Source organism: Talpa occidentalis, unplaced genomic scaffold (assembly GCF_014898055.3).
Source record: "Talpa occidentalis isolate TD23 unplaced genomic scaffold, MPIMG_talOcc4v2.1 talOcc4.11, whole genome shotgun sequence".
In the NCBI taxonomy this organism is placed as follows: domain Eukaryota; kingdom Metazoa; phylum Chordata; class Mammalia; order Eulipotyphla; family Talpidae; genus Talpa; species Talpa occidentalis.
Window position 1 is genome coordinate 39502021 of NW_023601104.1, and position 18400 is coordinate 39520420.

General features: G+C 45.7%; 2 protein-coding genes across 3 annotated transcripts; both read left to right on the forward strand.

The window, feature by feature from the left end:
• Window positions 1–1669: 1669 nt before the first annotated feature.
• Window positions 1670–8142, forward strand: METTL17 (methyltransferase like 17). 2 transcript variants are annotated; one of them, XM_037502966.2, is made up of 14 exons: window positions 1671–1797; window positions 1926–2079; window positions 2161–2295; window positions 3924–4005; window positions 4273–4354; window positions 4705–4778; window positions 5261–5355; window positions 5713–5783; window positions 5968–6075; window positions 6334–6402; window positions 7044–7094; window positions 7338–7430; window positions 7656–7840; window positions 7915–8141. In XM_037502966.2, exons 1-14 carry the CDS (start codon window positions 1717–1719, stop codon window positions 8030–8032), a joined length of 1398 nt encoding a protein of 465 aa, XP_037358863.1. In that variant the 5' UTR covers window positions 1671–1716; the 3' UTR covers window positions 8033–8141. The 2 variants fall into 2 exon arrangements, with proteins under 2 accessions (XP_037358862.1, XP_037358863.1); XM_037502965.2 differs by having other exon boundaries at window positions 1670–2079; window positions 7915–8142.
• A 97-nt stretch (window positions 8143–8239) lies between these two features.
• SLC39A2 (solute carrier family 39 member 2) lies at window positions 8240–13333 on the forward strand. Its single transcript, XM_037502967.2, has 4 exons — window positions 8240–9915; window positions 10105–10235; window positions 10480–10527; window positions 12341–13333. The coding sequence occupies exons 1-4, from the start codon at window positions 9801–9803 to the stop codon at window positions 12971–12973; spliced, it is 927 nt and encodes a 308-aa protein (XP_037358864.1). The 5' UTR covers window positions 8240–9800; the 3' UTR covers window positions 12974–13333.
• Window positions 13334–18400: the final 5067 nt, after the last annotated feature.

The following is an 18400-nucleotide window of genomic DNA, read 5'->3' on the forward strand; positions in this document are numbered from 1 at the left end:
AGCTCCTTCCCTTTCAAGATTCTTGGCCAGGGCCTCAGCACTGTTATCTATAAGGTAGGGCAGGCAACCAGCTGGTCTATCTCTCTAAGGCCATTCCCAATTGCCTGCATCTTTCTCCCCTTTACCTGCATCTTTCCCCCCTTGTCTTACCCCCCTTTTCTGGAGACTTTGCTACAAATGGTTGTGCCTGCTGAAAAACAATGCTATCAATGTAACAAATACAGAGACAGTTGTGTATAAAAGAAATCCTTGGTCTTTAAACCTGTGCTCAGACCTTATGGGGCTACCCAGGTCTGGGACCTCATGCATGAGTAATAAAGCTTCTCCAGACCTCCCCATTCTTGAAGTACCGCTTGTTCTTCCTCTGCCTGGGTAAAAGACTAGAATTTATTTCTACAGCATCCTCAGCAGTGTATTTCAGGCCTGTATCTCAGTTCTTGCATGCATAAATAAATATACAGTTTTTTTAAAAAAAAAGAAAGAAAGTGGGGCCTCCCCGGTGGCGCAGCGGGTTGCGAAGCTGCCCGCAGCCTCTGCAGCACCGGTTCGATCCCCGGCTCCTCCCAGGCCACCGGAGGAGGGTCCCACATGGCGCGCAGACCTCTCCTGCCGCCCGCTGCTCCCCTCAGCAGTGTACTTCGGTCCTTCTGCCTGCTCTGCTCCCCGCTCTGGCTCTGGTGAATTCTCTCACCCTCCCGCGCTTCTGACTGTACCCAGTGCTTGTATAAATAAATAAATAATAAATAAATAAAATAAATCTTAAAAAAAAAAAAAGAAAGTGAATGTCATCACAGTATCTGGCACACAATGCTCTGTCAGCTATTTATCTAAGAAGACCAGTTTATAATGAAGACAAACGAACACGTAAATAAAGTAAAGCTATTAACTACTACCGGTTCGGGCACCTATATCTGGTTTTTCTTAAGTCACCTTTCCATTAGTGAACTCTCACCTTTTATCTTATTTTTTAAGGTTTTTTTTTTTTTTTTTTTTTAAGATTTACTTATTTATACAAGCACTGGGGTACAGGCCAGAGGCAAGGGAGGGTAAGAGAATTCACCAGAGACAAAGTGGGGCGCAGAACAGGGAGAAGGACCAAAGCACACTGCTGAGGGAGCAGCGGAGGAGACAGGAGAGGTCTGCCACACCATGTGGGTTGCTCCCTGGCCGGCCGGGAATCGAACCCGCGCCGCAGAGGCTGCGGACAGCTTCACATCGCGCCGAGGCGCCACCGGGAGGCCAGAACTCTCACCTTTTAACACCGGAGTGTGGGGGGTATTTGTAGGGGGTGGTAGCCCAAGCCTTCAGAGAGCTCTAGAGCGAAAATCAAGGAACAAAGTAGTTAATACATCTAGAAATACCCTTTGCCAGTCACGGCCGGTGTCTAAAGATCCCCAAAAAGGCGCCACTCCTAAACCGTCCCGCCCCAACCCACTCTGCTCCTAGATTTCTGACTTGAAGCCACGCCCCCAGCAACTCGCGATCACCTCGCTTCCGGCAGGTTTCCCCGCCCAGGAGTCCAAGTCCCGCCCACTTACAGCTACTCTACAAGGTGATTTACATACCGACTGTTTATTGGCTACTAGCAAAGCACTCGCTCTCCTCATTGGCTGATGCTGCCCCGGCCCGCTGTTCGGCGGAGGATGTTTGCAGCTGCCAGTGCGACTGAGGGTCGTGGGCATCCTGTACTTCCGCTTCCGGCTCGCCTCTGGCGCCATGGCGACCGCGAGGGGATTGAGGTATCCGTGGACATTAGGCAGATGGCGCCACAGTCTTGGAGTGGCTCCCCAGGCTCGAGTGAGTGTATTTTCCCTGCGCTGGGAGAGACTGTGGATCTCGGGAACAGCCCCGCTCCGCGGAGGGACCCTCTCAGCAGCCCCTCCCTCAGCCAGCGCCGCAACCCGCTTCCCTCTCCCGGCCCGCAGGCGCTCGCCGCCCTCGTGCCCGGTGTGTCCCAAGTAGATAACAAATCCGATTTTCTGGGAAAGAGGCCGCATCGCCGTCACCCGGGCATCCTGCAGTTGCCTCGCGTAAGGCTGCCGCAAGCTTTGGCGGATGCTGCGCAGTTACTACTGCTCGGTGAGTAACGGTAGGAAAGGAGGCCTGAGCGCTGCAGGCTGAGCCTCTGTGCGTGATGCTGCTCTTCGTCTTTGGCCGTAGAGAGCTCGATGCCCAACGTGGAGAAGCACGTGCAAGGACTGACCAATTATCTCTGGAGCCGTCATTTGCCAATGGAGCCAGAGGAATTGCAAAGACGGGCTGTAGATCTTGAGAAAAAATTCCTGGAAAACCCAGGTAGGGTTTAAGGAAAGAAAAGGCCAAATTAAATGTCAGTGGGGAGTGAAGAGCAAGAAATAGTCAAATAGATACTGCTGTTTCTTATTTGACTTTCTGACCAGAGCAGCTATCACAGTGATACCTTACTAAAATAAGATAGATTATTTCAGAGATTGCCCTTGGGGCTCAGGTAAAAGTCTGAGTGTTTCTATATCCTGTAGGTTTTTTCCTCCAAGTTCACTGGATTAGGACCATCTACATTTTTATTCAAACAAAATGAAGTCCCCTGTATGGCTCCATGTCCACTACTGAAACACTTTTTTTTTTTTAATAATAAATTTTATTTTTATATTCCCCATACAATTGCAGCCCCCCCATTCTGACCCCAATCTCTCCCCTCCCACCCCCGCCCCCTTAAAAGTGTCTCTGGTTCGTAGTTTTTTGTTGATTTTGATTTTCACTTTCTTATAGTTATTTGTTTTCCTGGTCCCTTATTTAAGTTTTCTAGATTCCTGCTATGAGTGAGACCATCCGGTATTTTTCTTTTTCTTTTTGGCTTATTTCGCTGAGCATGATCCCTTCCAGTGCCATCCATGTTGCTGCAAATTGCATGTGTTTATCTTTTTTGAATGCTGAGTAATATTCCATGGTATATATGTACCACATCTTCTTGATCCAGTCATCTATTTTTGGGCATTTGGGTTGTTTCCAAAGCTTAGCTATTGTAAACAGTGCTGCTATAAACATAGGGGTGCAGGTGTTCTTTGGAATTGATGTTTCTGTGTCCTTTGGGTAAATACCTAGGAGTGGAATTGCTGGATCATATGGAAGCTCTATGTTTAACTACTGAAACACTCTTAAGGGACAGAATAAGTACAAGTAATCCAGTTATTTTCATGATTTTGTGAACTTCTTCATATTACAGACCTGCCTTTTACTCATCTTGTATTCCCCGCACTTCCCACAGTACCTGATTCATAATAGGCATTCAGTAAATAGAGTAGTACTGAACTGAATACAATCAGGACACTTTAGATTTTGAAGTTCTTATCTTACGTAGAGGAACATCAGAAATGTCACGATCTTAAAGTTTGGAGAAGTGAGAAAATATACAAAATATTGTCCTTATTTTAGTCTTTAAATCTTTAGTCCACTTCCCATTATTATAGAACAAAAAAATGTGGGATAGAGTCTGTTAAATTTAATAACTACTATTATAAGAGGCAAAGTACTGGTACACTCGTGGTGGTGATCATCGTTTTTAGTCTTACCTGAAACTTTTCTCTAGGTTTGGCTTCTCTTAAGATTTGAGGCTAGGGCCTCCCCTGGTGGCGCAGCAGTTGAGTGCTGGGCTGTGAAGCTGCCCGCAGCTCTGCTGTGCCTGCTGCTCCCCTCAGCAGTGTACTTCGTCAGTCTGCCTGTTCTGTTCCCCACTCTGGCTCTGGGGAATTCTCTCACCCTCCCGCGCTTCTGACTGTACCCAGTGCTTGTATAAATAAATAAATAAATCTTTAAAAAAAAAAAAAAAAGATTTGAGGCTTTTCCAGGTGGCAGTTGGAGAGGAATGGGTAGGCAATGTATTCAGATACTGGATCTGAGTCATGTTCTTCCTAGGTCCTCACCTCCAGTCCTTGTTCTCACCCCAGACTTATCTTTGAATGAAGAGAAACTTCATCGAGCAGTGCTGCGTGCTTTACGCAAAACTACCTACCACTGGCAAGAACTGAGGTAAGGGAGACTAGAAAGGCTGCAGAAGAAAAAGTGACTTTAGAAGGGGCGTTGGGGGTGGGGGGGAGGAGAGTTGGGAAGTACAATTACCCAATTTGGTGTTTGCAAAAGCAATCTTGTTTGTAAAACTCTGCGGGACTCTTCTGTGTTGAGTGAATGCTCTAAGTTGGAAGATTTCCAAAGATTCCATGTTTTAAAAAATCTAGAAGGTAACTGTGGGATGGAAGTTATTTCCCAGTGGGCTTGACACACTGATTTTTCTGACAGCTACAATGAAGGACTAAGCCTGGTGTATATGGCAGCAAGACTGGATGGTGGCTTTGCAGCAGTCTCCCGGGCATTCCATGAGGTGCAGTTTTCTCAATTGCCAACCTACTCCCTTTTACCATCAGTTCCCTTGTTCATAAAGTAGTATTCTGAGGTAGGGTTCTTAGGACATTGCATGTGCTTTTTTTTTTTGTCCCTAACAGACTATGTTTTCCCTTTGAAAAGATTTTATGACCCAAGAAAAGTTTTGAATTGCTGTTTTAGGAGCTTCCTATTCTACAAAGTATTTACATTGAATCTCAAAAGACATTACATTTTCTCTGCCATGGTCCCCTAATTCATTACATTTCCCCTAATTCATTACATTTTCATTCCATGGTCCCCTCAATAAGAATCTACATACTCTACTGTGGGTATTTTAAATTTCTTCAGATCCGGTCTCGAGTTCCAGAGTTCCAGCCACAAACCTTGATGGACTTTGGCTCAGGTACTGGCTCTGTCATCTGGTGAGTATCTTTCTTCTGTCTGCCTTGCCTGCCAATTCTAGCTCTAGACAGCCGTGTTTGTTACTCCACTCTAGTATCAGGAGTCAGGGAAACCAGAAGGAGATAGGAAAGTTGGGAACTAGAATGTTTCTTCCCTCAGATTAGACAAAACCTGAGAAAGCATATGAACTTAAAAGAAATGTCAAGGGGGAAAAAAAAGACTGAACCTAGTTTTAAAAGGAAAAAAACCTAGTTTTTTAAAAGGAAAGGAAATGAACGTGGGGCATAGGTCTTCTATATCATCAGACTTTTGCTTTTGTTTTGCCAACAGATTGTTTTTTGAATCTGACTTTTGTCGTGAGGAACTGTAAATGAAATAAGAAAATAGCATTATTAGTTTTTCCAATTTTTTTAACATAGCATTCTGTTTCTTCAGGGGTAGAGTTAGTATAGGGATGACTCTTTGTCATGGCGAACTGGTAATTTATATTTTGCCTTTGTAGGGCTGCTCACAGTACGTGGGGCCAGAGCATACATGAATATATGTGTGTGGACAGTTCAGCTGCCATGTTGGATTTGGCAGAAAAACTACTGAAAGGTGAGGGCAAGGTGTAAAGAAAGGCTTTCCAAAGTCAGAGGCCTTAAGAAATATAGGAATACTAGAAAGGTTTTTGTGGGGAGTAGAGAAGAGGGCTAAGAGTTAAAGATGAGTCTAATCCAACATTGTGGTCAACAAGAGGGTGGTATAAAGGCCTTTGTTGGGCTATGGATAGTTCGGATTAACAGGACAGAAGACCAAATATTCTCCCTGCTCATTTTAGTATTTATTTACTCTGGCACATCTCATTCTCACTTAGCATTTTTCTTTATTCTCAGGGTCATGTTTCTTAACAGGATGTCACTTCAATTTATTCCTATACATTCATAGTTGCCACATCTCCACTTTCTTCCACAGGTGGTTCAGAATCTGGGGAACCTTATGTTCCAGGTGTCTTTTTCAGACAGTTTCTGCCAGTATCACCCAAGGCAAGTAGTAATGTTTAGAATATGCTAAATGGAATTTGGCAGACAGAAATCTGTGGCCACAGCTTTTACAGCATTGAGTGTTAGAAGAGAAAAGAAAAGGGAAGAAATGTAGGGGGTAGAGCTTTGTAGTCCTCTTAGGATGTAGAGGTGTCGGCTCTGTCATGTTCCTTGTTTTGGTCCTCAGGTGCAATTCGATGTGGTGGTATCAGCCTTTTCCCTGAGTGAATTGCCTACTAAAGCTGACCGCACTGAGGTAGTCCAAACCTTATGGCGCAAGACAAGTCGTTTTCTGGTGAGGTGCAATTCCTTTTTCCCTTCAAATTTTAAAGCAGTTTCATGCCTTTCCTTCTCTCCACTGGAACTTTATTCTTGACCACTCTTCCCCTGAATAGATCCTTTTATCCCTCTTAAAGGGCTCCACTCCCACCTTGTATAAAATTCCCATTTCTGTATAATGCCCACTGTGTCTAGGAATGCTGTTACACAGCTACTGATACTTATGCTTTTGTGAATTTTAAGGCTTCTGCTTTCTTTCCCCTTTTGTGAACAGATACTGGTGGAAAATGGGACAAAAGCTGGCCACCGTATTCTCATGGATGCCAGGGACCTGATTCTTAAGGTAAGCTTCTTCTTTCACTGTTCCCCTGCAGCTGGCCCTCTTGAAAGCAGTATAGACTCTGTCATATAGTGCTAAGGATGACTCTCTGAATTCTAGGCATAGAAAGGCAGTATATAGGGTTGTGGTTGGCATAATCAGGCCTGCAGGTCAAATCCAGCCTGCCACCTGTTTTTGTATGAACCACACTTATTTGTATGTCTGTTTGTGACTGCTTTCATAGTACAAATGGCAGAGTTCAGTAATTGCGCCATAGGCCAATTTTGCCTACTCTCCGGGCCTTTGGGGGGGAAAAAGCGTTTGCCCACCCTGATCTAGGGCATTGCTGCGCCAAGAACCTAAGCTCCTTGGACCAGTATGAGCCAGTGTATAATCATAAATTTAATTGTCCTGGAGTGGGATTTGTTTGCAAGTGGAGGTTGCTGACAAAGGAGCTACCATACAGTGTGCCAAGTTCCTGCCTTTCTCCTGCTGCAAAAAGAAAGTTCTTTGTTTGGAGTATTAGAGAAGCAGCCAGCTTAACTTAAGGAACATAGTTAATAATAACTAGAAGTGAATGTTAAAGGAGTCCTCAGTTTACGGAATGCAGAGATTGAATTATGAGATGAGACCCCTCAAGCCCAGCTTAATATTTTTCATTTCAGGGAAAAGAGAAGTCACCATTGGATTCTCAACCTGGTTTTGTCTTTGCCCCAGTGAGTATTACTTCTACCTTTCCCAGCATAGAAAGATCTAAACTCGGCTGTGGCCAGGAAGAGTGAGAGTGTAACTCTATTCCTTTGTTCCCCTATCCGTTTCTTCTTCATGATGCTCCTGGCTGTCCCTGCCCTGTTCCTATGCTTTTTATCCCTAACCTGTCTTGACTTTCTCAATCTTAGTTTTTCAGTTTTATGATGCTTGGATTTTTATCTTACCTCATGTCTTTTCTCCATTCACAGTGTCCTCATGAACTTCCGTGTCCCCAGTTGACAGCCTCTAAGCCTCTGGCCTGTAGCCTTTCCCAGGCTTACCATCCTATTCCCTTCAGTTGGGTATGTATCTTACTGACAGTATTGCAGCAGGAAAAAAACAACCTGGGAAAACAGGAAGAAAAAGAGTCAGATGCAGAAGGAGTTGGAGAATTCAGAGACTAGGCTGGAGATTGTCGGACCTGAATGAGCATGACTTGTAGAACGTGAAAAAGCCAAAGGAAAGGGAGTCCAGAATCTTTTTCCCATAATTCTTTTCTCTAAGCAGTCTCCGTATCTTTATCTTAGAACAAAAAGCCAACAGAAGAAAAGTTTTCAATGGTAATCCTTGCCCGGGGTTCACCAGAGGAGACTAATCGCTGGCCCCGAATCACTCAGCCTGTCCTTCGGCGGCCACGCCATGTGCATTGTCACATGTGCTGTCCAGATGGGCACATGCAGCATGCTGTGATTACAGCCCGCCGGCACGGCAGGTATAGTGAGTGTGAACAAAATTTGTGGGAGGTGGCAAGAACCCTAAGGCCACTGTAACCTCTCTTTTCCTTAGGGATTTGTACCGCTGTGCCCGTGTGAGCTCCTGGGGAGATCTTTTACCTGTGATTTCTCCATCTGATCCTTCTCCATCCCCTGCTACAGATCCCCTAAAAGCTGACAAGGTTGTGTAACAAAAATGTTCTTCTCATGCCTGTCAAGGCTGAAAGCTACCTGGTATCCAGGGTGGGAGTACAGGTATTCCTATATACCTGTGTGTGTTTGAGATTTTAATAATAATAAAAAGTTTTCAAATATTGAAAATGGATCTTGTAATTCTTAAAAGGTATGGAGGTCAGTTGTCATGGCCTATCCTGTAGTTAAAAGAATCTGGATTCAATGCCTCTCTTCCCACACAAATCTCAAGCTCATCCCTTCCTGCAGAATATTGCACTTCTACAAAAGTCCACGCTTCCCAGGAGGTGCTGGGGAGTAAAAAAATCATCCTGTACCCTTCAGGGTTCTTTGACCTGGTCTAATAAATTAACGTAAGACAGATTAGCAGAAGAAAACTAATTTTGTGTCTATAGGAACCCCACATACGTGAGAGCTTAGGGACAGTCAAAAGCAAGTTTTGGGGACCTAAAGCTTTGAAGGGGAGCAGGGAAATTCACAGGATGATGAGACTGTCAAATATTGGTAATTAAATGTTTACCCTGCCATGTGGGTAGGCCATAAACATTTATTTGGGGAAATAACTCATGGCAAGGCCCCCATCTAAATTCTTGGTGGTAAAGGGAGACACAAAAGTTTCTCAACCCTTCAGGGTCTCAGTCGCCTTCGGCACAAAACAATCTGCATGCCAAAAGTGGAGGCTGTTCTGAATCCCTTTCTGGGATAGTGGGAAAGCCACCCCCAGCTCTCTGAGAACTGGCCCAACAGGTCTCAGGGCTGTTTGTGGGCCATCTGTTTAGGGGAACCAGCAACTGCCTAGTCTCTGTTTTTCTTCCTCCTTCCCTTCTGTCTTTCTCAGGGTTCATCAGCTCCTCCAGAGTTTACCTCATGCATTGTTTTCTCTCAAGAGTGAATGCCCATCAATAATGAAACTTTCCTCTCTACCCTGTATTTCCAGGCAGGATCTTCAGTTTATTTGGATCATTTCTGTTTTCACTTAAGCCTTGCTGCTTTACGACATAACTTTGTCTTACAACAATTCTTCTCCCACAACATGTATCAGAAACAGTTACAGTCAGGTGTAATAGTATCAGTGTTGTAATACCAGAAGTCACAATTCCCACTAGACATTTCCATGCCTGGAGGTATTTTTCTGGAGTTAGAGAAAAGGGGAGTCCCCTCATCAGCTATTTTTCACAGAATGGTGATGGCATCACCTCTCAGCCCCACCTCCTCCTTACCCCCAGGTGGCCCCAAATCCCCTCTGAAAGGGTGCTGGTTCAGGTATCAGCATGGCAACCTCTAAGTCTTGGGGTGGGGGTGGAAAGGGGAGGGTATAGAAGGCTTAGATCAAATGTCCTGAGTGAGGCAAGCCCAGATTGTCCCCAAGACAAGCAACTGGGAAGTCACTATCATAGACTGCCCCATTTTGGATTGAGCCAGTCCCAGCATGAACTAAGACTGTCCACAGACTTGAATTAGTCATGGGACTGAAGAGGAGGAGAAGATAGAGCACTGGCTGCGCCTGGCAGGGAGTCTGGAGTTTCTGGTTTCCAAGATTAGGAAGGCTTGAGGCAGGGGAGGGGCCTGCGGGCAAGGGCAGGGCCCCAGTCACCTATGCAAGGTAGCACAAGCCGAGGCGGCACAGAGCAGAAAGAGGAATCCAACAGACTTCTGGAACTCAGGAAGTGGACCCTCCGGCTTTGACCACCCAAGACACTACTCCTGCTCCAAAGACTGTAACTCCATTTGTCATTCTGAAGTCCCTGCTCACCCTGTACCCCAAGGATGGAACCACTGCTAGGGGTAAAAATTGGCTGTCTATTTGCTCTGCTGGTCCTCACTCTGCTCTGTGGCCTGATTCCCATCTGCTTCAAATGGTTCAAGATTGATGCAGCCACAGGTATAGCCCTCCCATATGTCTATCCCCATGTAATCTGGTCTGATTTCACCCCATCACCCTATCATGATTCTCCCACCACTCGAAGCTGCTGGACAAGTAGGGCACTGCCTATTACCCTTTAGTCTTTATCTTCAATCCTTTATCTCTCTCCTCATGGCCAAATGGATTTTCACTCCTGCTATGTATTAGGTCGTCACCGCCGAGTCCTCAGCCTCCTTGGCTGCATTTCTGCCGGTGTTTTCCTGGGAGCAGGGCTTATGCACATGACCGCTGAAGCCCTGGAGGGAATTGAGTCAGAGATCCAGAGGCTCATGGAGAAGGTGAGCAGCAGAAAGGCTGAGCTGCAGGGCTGTGAAGCCAAAGATGAACAGAACCAAGAGAAGAAAGGGGGCGAGTGATGGAGCCAAGGACACGGGCGGAGCAAAGGGAAGGTGCACATCTGCCATGTTGAGTGGGGTGATGAAACAGGCCAGGGAGCTTTAAGAAAAGCAGTGGTGCTGAGGACAGGACAGGAAGCTGAGCTGTACTGACCCTGTTCAATTGCTGCTTTTGTTTCCTCCCTAGAACAGGACGGAAAGTAAGGGAAAGCCTGATGATCCTGATTCGGCACATGTAAGTATCTCCCACCGGCCTTACCTGGAAGACATGGAGAACCAGAAGCTCCTTTTCATAACCTGACCCTTTAGAGGGCAGTGAGTGAGGAATACAGGACCCCTCCTGTTCCTCAGCTCCAACACCACACAGGAAAAGAGGAGCCAAGCCAGTCCTTTGGGTTGATGGAATCCCAGGAAAAAGCTCTTGCTTTTCATGTCCGTTCTTTCTCAACCTTGACATGTTTGATATTATCCTTTTTTTTTTTTTTTTTTGGAAAATCATGTTCCAAATACTAAGCAAACAAAAATGTGACATAATTTTAATTGATGTATACCATTTAACTATAAACATAAGCAATTTTTGCTCTGATGAACAGGAACCCTAATAGCTCATCTGCAGAAAATAAAATTAAACCCCAGTCTGCTATTGGTTTTTACTTGGCTCTGGATTACTCCCCTGTAATAATGTAATGCTGCTTCTTGGCACCCCTTTATTGTGATACTCTGATGTCCCTTATTGATTACCATAGTTTTTTCAGGAAAGCATGAGATCAGTGAAAGTGTCATGGGTTGTTTTTTCCCCACTGTCATCCCTTATGTTCCTTTGTCCCTTTCCTCATCTCTTGATCTCAGAGCCCTCACAATATATGTTGACGTCCTTTAATTTTTGAAGTGTTTTACTATTGTCAAATTGTCTACTCTGTAACTTCAATATTTGTTTTTATGGTTCTGACTTCTTTACTGCACATAGTTCTCTCAAATTGCCATTTTCTTGAAAATGGTGGCCTTTCATTCTTCATTATGGCTGTATACTACTCCATGGTGTGGATGTACCACATCTTGATCTATTCATCCATTGAAGGAGATTTAGGCTGCTTCTGTGTCCTAGATGTTGTAAATAATGCTGCTGTGTGGGGCCTCCCCTGATGGCACAGGCAGTTGAGCGCAGCACTGTGAAGCTGTCAGCAGCCTCTGCAGCACGAATTCGAGGCCCAGCTGGCCCACATGGCAAGGCAGACCTCTCCTGTCTCACCCGCTGCTCCCTCAGCAGTGTATTTCTTCAGTCTGCCTGTTCTGTTTCCTGCTCTGTCTTGGTGAATCCTCCCACCCTCATGCACATCTTTCCTGTACCCCGGTTCTTATATGCATGAATAAATAAATCTTTAAGTAATAATAATAATGCTGTGAACACAAGGATTTTTTGTTGATGGTTTCATATTCTGTGGATATATCCCAAGAATGAGATTGCCAGTTCATACGGTATTTCCATTTTTAAGTTTTGTTTGTTTGTTTGTTTGTTTTTTAGATTTATTTATGCATACAAGAGCTGGGGTATAGCCAGAGGTTTTGGGGTAAGAGGATTCACCAGAAATGGGAAACAGAACAGGTGGATCTACTGAAATATACTTCTAAGAGGAGCAGTGGGTGAGAGAGGAGACGTCTGCTGCGCTATATGGGTTAGTTTCCTGACCTGGGATTGAACGTGTGCTGTAGTGGCTGCCGATAGCTTCATAGTGCTAAGACTTAACCCCTTGCACTACCATGGAGACCCCATTTTTAAATTTTTAAGATAAATCTATATTTATGCTTTCCACAATGGTTTCACTAGTTCACATTCCCACCGTGTAAAGGGTTCCTTTTTCTCTGCCTCCTTTTTGGTACTCACTGTTGGCATTTCCCATATTCTAGCCCTATTGATAGGATATGTTGTTGCATGTCTGTACCTACTCTGGACTGCAGTCCCCTCCCCTTTTCATGTTCTATTACCACCATCTCCCATTCTCCTCAGTCTCCCTCCTTTCTCATCTCCCAGCCCCTCTCTCTCTTCCTAGATGCAGTACCCCTATGGAGAGCTCGTCATCTCCCTGGGCTTCTTCTTCATCTTCCTGTTGGAGTCGCTGGTGTTACAGTGCTGTCCCGGGACCGCTGAAGGATCGACAGTGCAAGAGGAGGAGTGGGGTGGTGCTCATGTCCTTCACCTCCACAGCCACGGACCTCTACCCCCGCCTTCTCAGGGTCCCCTTCGAGCCCTTGTCCTCTTGCTCTCACTCTCCTTTCACTCAGTGTTTGAAGGGCTGGCTGTGGGGCTGCAGCCCACAGTCGCATCTACCGTGCAGCTCTGTCTTGCAGTCCTCGCTCACAAGGGGCTTGTGGTGTTCGGGGTAGGGCTGCGGCTGGTGAGGATAGGCACCCAGTCACGGTGGGCCATGTTCTCCATCCTGTCATTAGCTCTCATGTCCCCCCTGGGCCTGGCAGTAGGGCTGGCTGTGGCTCAAGGAGATGCTGAAGGGGGCCGAGGCTTAGCCCAGGCTGTGTTAGAGGGGGTGGCAGCTGGCACCTTTCTGTATGTTACCTTCCTAGAAATTCTGCCCCGGGAGCTAGCTGGTTCTGAGATCCCTCTGGCCAAGTGGGCCTGTGTAGCTGCTGGTTTTGCTTTCATGGCTTTTATTGCCTTGTGGGCCTGAGAGATTCCTCACTTTCCTGATTCCCCACCTCCAGGGAACATGTGCCAAATGGTTTCGACCGCAGACTTTTCTTCTCTGACACTAAGTGACTTTCATTAGGCATCTGGCGCCTTCCTGCTTCTCCAAGCATGTTGCATCCGCATAAGCTGGACCCCAGTTTTTCCCTACATGAGATGCCATTTCTCATCGAGGACTGAAAGAAAAGGATGTTTAAGTTAAGCTCCTATATACTGGAGAATTAACATGAAGACCGTCACTCCAGATTTGACTCTTGTCCCAAATATGCTGCTGTGTGTAATAAAATGCCATTTTACCGTTCCCTCAGCCATGTTATACATTATTTCTGTGGTTGTCTAGATGCTGCCTGGCACAGGCAGTGGTGTAGAGGGGATTGGGAGGTAACAGTAGATGCAGTGTTTCCTTCTGGAGCCAGGGCTCCTGCCACTCTTGTCAGTTGCAGGCCATGACCCCCAAACATGAGAGCATTGCTGAAATTCCATCAACCCCTTACCATCTTGCCCGCAGGTGTTGAGAAACTGAACCAGCCTTTCCAGCATTTAGAGAGGTTTACATATAGAAACCATGGGGATCTAGATTTTCCCCACACTAACCACACCCGTCCCACCACTTTACCTCTTATCAGTCACAGCACGTGCTGTAGACCCTTGAGATCAAGTTAAAAGGAGCCTGTTTGCATCTGGTCCCGATTTTCCTTCTGTGCCCTCATATACACTCTGTGCCCTCATATATTGCTCTTCTTTGAGTCTCAGTCTCCTTCCAGCTGCCTCATGCGGAGGGGCAGGAAGCAGAGTGTTTGGAGAGAGAGAGAAGCACCAGATAAATGCTGCCCTTCACTACTTGACTCTTCCCACCTGCCTGCCCCTATGCCCCTGACCCTCCCCCTAGACCACTTGTCTCCAGTTTGCGTAAGCCCTTTGTGTGCTACTTCTCTGCACACTGACTATTTGGAATTGAGGAGGATCAGGTTAACTATTGACCAGCCCCTGACCCATATGGAAGGGTTGTGTCAGAGTTAGCAAGAAATAGGGAAAGAAAAGTTGCATCCCACGAGCTCATCGCCCTCACCATTCACCCCTCTCACACATTCACTGTGGGAGCCCAAGTGCCTACATGTGGACAGGGACTCCTGAGGGTCCTTGTCCTGACTGTCTGCTGTCCAGCCCACTCTTCCACCTACAAATTAAGATCCACAAACCTCCTCACAAGGCCAGCTTGCACACCCCTGGATGAGTGAGAGGGCAAAAGCTTCAGGTAAAACAATTAAAACATCTGACACAGGACATCATTTTCTTGAAGCACCATCCTATTCTGTTTTCCCTTCAGTATTGAAGACACACATGTGGTGACTCAGCAGTGCCTATTATGTAGTAGTGATAAAAAAGAGTTTCCATGCTGAGAACTGCTATGTGCCAGGCACTGTGCTGTCGCTCTCATATACATTCTTGCCTTCTCCACCTGCCAGGTAGGTAACAATCCCCACAGTAAATCCAGGGATGTGCATTCAAAAAAATTAAGTAAATTTGTTTTCAAATTTCAAAAAAAGCAGCTGAATCCCAAACTCCCTATGATTCTAATTTAAAGCCCAACTGTATAGACTCTCTTCTTCATTACTTTTACCTGTAATATCTTTACCTTACTTTTTCCTCACCATTTTACATGTTAGGATTAGGAAGAAAGCAGATAGCACACTGGAGATTGAGGTAAGTTTAATAAAAGGAGAGTGCAGCAACATGTGGGAGGGTTTGAACTGAGCAACAAATGATGGTGCAATACCCCGTGACTTAATAAAAATGTTGTTGCCTCGCCTGAAGACAAGGGAGCAGTTCCAGAGACTAGAAGCAGCCAACCATCAAGTACTATGGCCTTGGGTAGAGGGACACAACCAACCTGCAGGGACTTGATGAGGAAGCCAGAGAAATCTGTCATTCTCCTCTTTGACCTACTGCCAATATCTCCTATCAGCCATACACAGACAGCCTCTAAAGGACAAAAATGTCTGTTGGTGCACTGTAAATACATCAACCTCATGAGGCACAGGTCATAAAGAAATCTGAAGGCTCTGTTCTGTTCCCCACTCTGTCTCTGGTGAATCCTCTCACCTCTCACCCTCCTGTGCTTCTGACATACCCAGTGCTTGTATAAATAAATAAATAAAACTTAAAAAAAAGAAATCTGAAGGCTCAAACATGTCTAACACACCATCAGTTCTCTGCTGCTTTTAACTCAAGTGATCTTGCCAGGACAATGGAAGGATGAATTCGAGGGGTCACAGTTGTGTGGACATTTCAGACCTAATTTTGAGTACAGAGGATGTGTATGGCTATAGAAAGGAGATTTGAGGAGAGTGCATTACCCTCCAGGCCCTTCACTATGATTCTGGGTCACTGATGCTATCAACATTGGAGGTAAATGAGCAGAGGTTGGGAGATTTCAAGCATGGGTGAGTCATGCACTATCTGCCGCCTCCCATCCAATCTCAAGAGCCAGATTCCCTCTTAGCCTCCTCTGCTGTCAGCCATGAGTGCTTTCCTCTTTCCCACCAGCATGCCCTGTCCCCTCCCCAAGGTCCTTACAGCCAGGACCAGCACCATCTTCAGTTTGAAGCCTAGCGTATCAAGAGCTGGAATAAGCTCAGAGACAGCTCCACAGACAGTATCAAGGATCAGGAAAAGAAAACCATCTGATCATTTTCAAATATCCCCACAAGGAGCCAGAGAGGCTGTAAGGGAGAAGATGAATATGGCTCTGAGTGAGACTGAGAAGTGGAAGGATGCAGTAAGAACACCATAAGAACAATGGGAAGGAGAGCTGAGATACCCAAGGGTATGGAGACTAGAAGCCAGATTCAGGGGTGAACTTTAATTCACTCAGCCTTAAGACAGGTTATCACTGAAGAAAATTAGAATCACAAGAGTTGAAATTTTAAAACAGGGGAGAGACCTGCAACACGAGGAAAAGCAAAAGAGGAGGTGCTAACTGAGATAGTCACAGAATGCTTGTAGAATAGTCTTCACGTCTCTTCAATCCCTGTGTCCCTTCCCCATCCCTCATTCTTCATAGTTTAGATATCTGAGCAGAAACAAAACAACGCAAGAGAATGAGACTTCCAAATGCCCTCCCAGGAGAGCCAGCTTTCCATTTCTGCCACCAGCAGAGGTCCCCGCACCTCTGCTCACAGGAGGAGGGTTGGCTTTGGATGTTGGGTTCTGAGATAATGTGTGAAGGGAAGATGAGAACAGCATTAAAGAGCAACCAGAGTTAAGGGAATATCCCTGAGCAGGTGGGCGGTCAGTCAGAGACCAACACACAACTCCGTGGGGCAAAACCCAAATTGCTCAGACAACTCTGTGGGACAATTTGGGCCACGTCCCCCCCGAATCCTGATGGACAGGTTTCCTCCTTCCTGAAAGGAAACGTTTCCTTGCTCCTGACCCTGATCAGATGGAGTACAAAGAATGGCTTCCAGAATCGGGGTGGATGGGTGTGTAGGAGTGTGCCAAAGAGCCAGACACCCTCACATACACCCCCCCCCACACACACACACACACACACTCTCCATGGCCGATGGCCACTGGCAACAATGAAGCCAAAGGGCTGCATCAGGGCTTCTGCTCCACACCTCAGTCTGTGGGGATGCTCAAAGACTCCTGTTGTAGATTGTTTCCTTTATTTCAATTTTGTTCTGAATTCCTCTCTTCAGGTTTGCTGAATATCAACTATATAATGCATTCTACTTTACTATGTATTTATCCAATTTAGGAAAATTCTGAGGCAAGAGGGTGAAAACAACTTACACTGCTCTGGGCAACATTTCCCAGCCACACCCCTGGCCTCTAGTCAGAGCTGATTCTCACTATCCTGTCAGTCCTAAAAACTCTCTAGAAAGGCAGCGTCTCCCACTCTGGCACTTTCTCTGACTTCTGAAGGAGCACTGTTTAAAATTTAATGTCCGTCTCTCCTGCTACAGTTTCACTGTTTCATAAGCATCTTCAGAGAATCACCCTTTAAAATCTCTTCATGAGGAAAAAGAAAAATATCGGATGGTTTCATTTATAGGAGGAATGTAGGGAAACCGAATAAAGGGTAACAGAAAAAAAAAAAGACAGACCTATTCTCTCACCCTCCTGCGCTTCTCACTGTACCCTGTGCTTGTATAAATAAATCTTAAAAAAAAAAAAAAAAAGACAGAACTAGCAAGTAGAGGCATGCACCAGGGAAGGAGGAGGGAGGGGGTCAAAATGGAGGGGACAGTACAGGGGACTGTGATGACAATACACAGGGGATATGGTGGGAGATTTATGGGGACTACACCTGAGGGGGAAATCAACTATTGTACAAAAATGAACAATGTAAGAAAATTAAAAGTAAATCTCTTCATGGATGGAACTGGACTTCGAGTGATAAAGTTCATGTTATATATACACATGTTGATTTGTAGTGATGCAAAACCTGAACATTATATAAGAAACAGGTGCTATAGTGTACTGTAACTGAACTAAATAATACAAATAAGAAAAATCTCTTCAGGAGATTCAGAATTTTCAAAGAGAAATTATGAGGCCCTTGTCATTCCATTCTTCTAGTTTCATTCTGCTTACCATTGGGCCCTCTCTAGTTATTGGGGCTTCTGGCCCTAAAGTCAGGGAAATATGTTTCTGGAGAATGAGAAGAAGGAAACAGGAGTTCTAACCCTGAAGCAGAGATAAAAAGTAGGGAGTTTATGGTTCTATTTCTGGGGTGTCACTAACCTCTCCTCTGAGCCTTGAGTGCTGATCTCCAGAATAGACAGGATCCACAGACCCTGGTTTCAGGCCCTCCCTCAGCAGTAAGTGCCATAGAACCTTGCCAACCACAGGAGGGCACTGTGTCCCCGCCGGCTCATAGCAATGTCAAGACCAATACAGTAGAGAGGTTAGTGAAGGACAACAAAGCCCTCTCCCTTCTCCCTGCAGGAAGCCTCCTTCCCTCTACCTAACGTTTGGGCGTCTCCTGCAGAGGCACCTAGGAGAAAGACACTCCCACTCCGTATACATACCCATGTACTCACATCACTGTAATTTCCCCCCTTTTGAAGACTAACATCATCATCTGTTAGGTAAATGTGCTGAGAAGTTCTGCCTTCCCTTCCATGGTGCACAACAGCAGCTACTGTAAATTGAGGCTGAAGCTGCTAGGAGTTCTTTGCCTTTTCCTTGTTTTGTTACCTCGGAGCTTGTTAGTGACTTCAATATGCCATTCCTTTAGTGTGGCATCTAAGCACTCATAGCTGTTGGCCTTGGGTGTGGTCACCCAACACACCCCTGGCCTTCAATAGCTAGCTCTGTCACCCTGCTAGTTGCGTAATATCCCCAGCCCCTACTGATCCTGCTCCACTGCATTTAAAATAGACTCACTCTTATGAGAGAG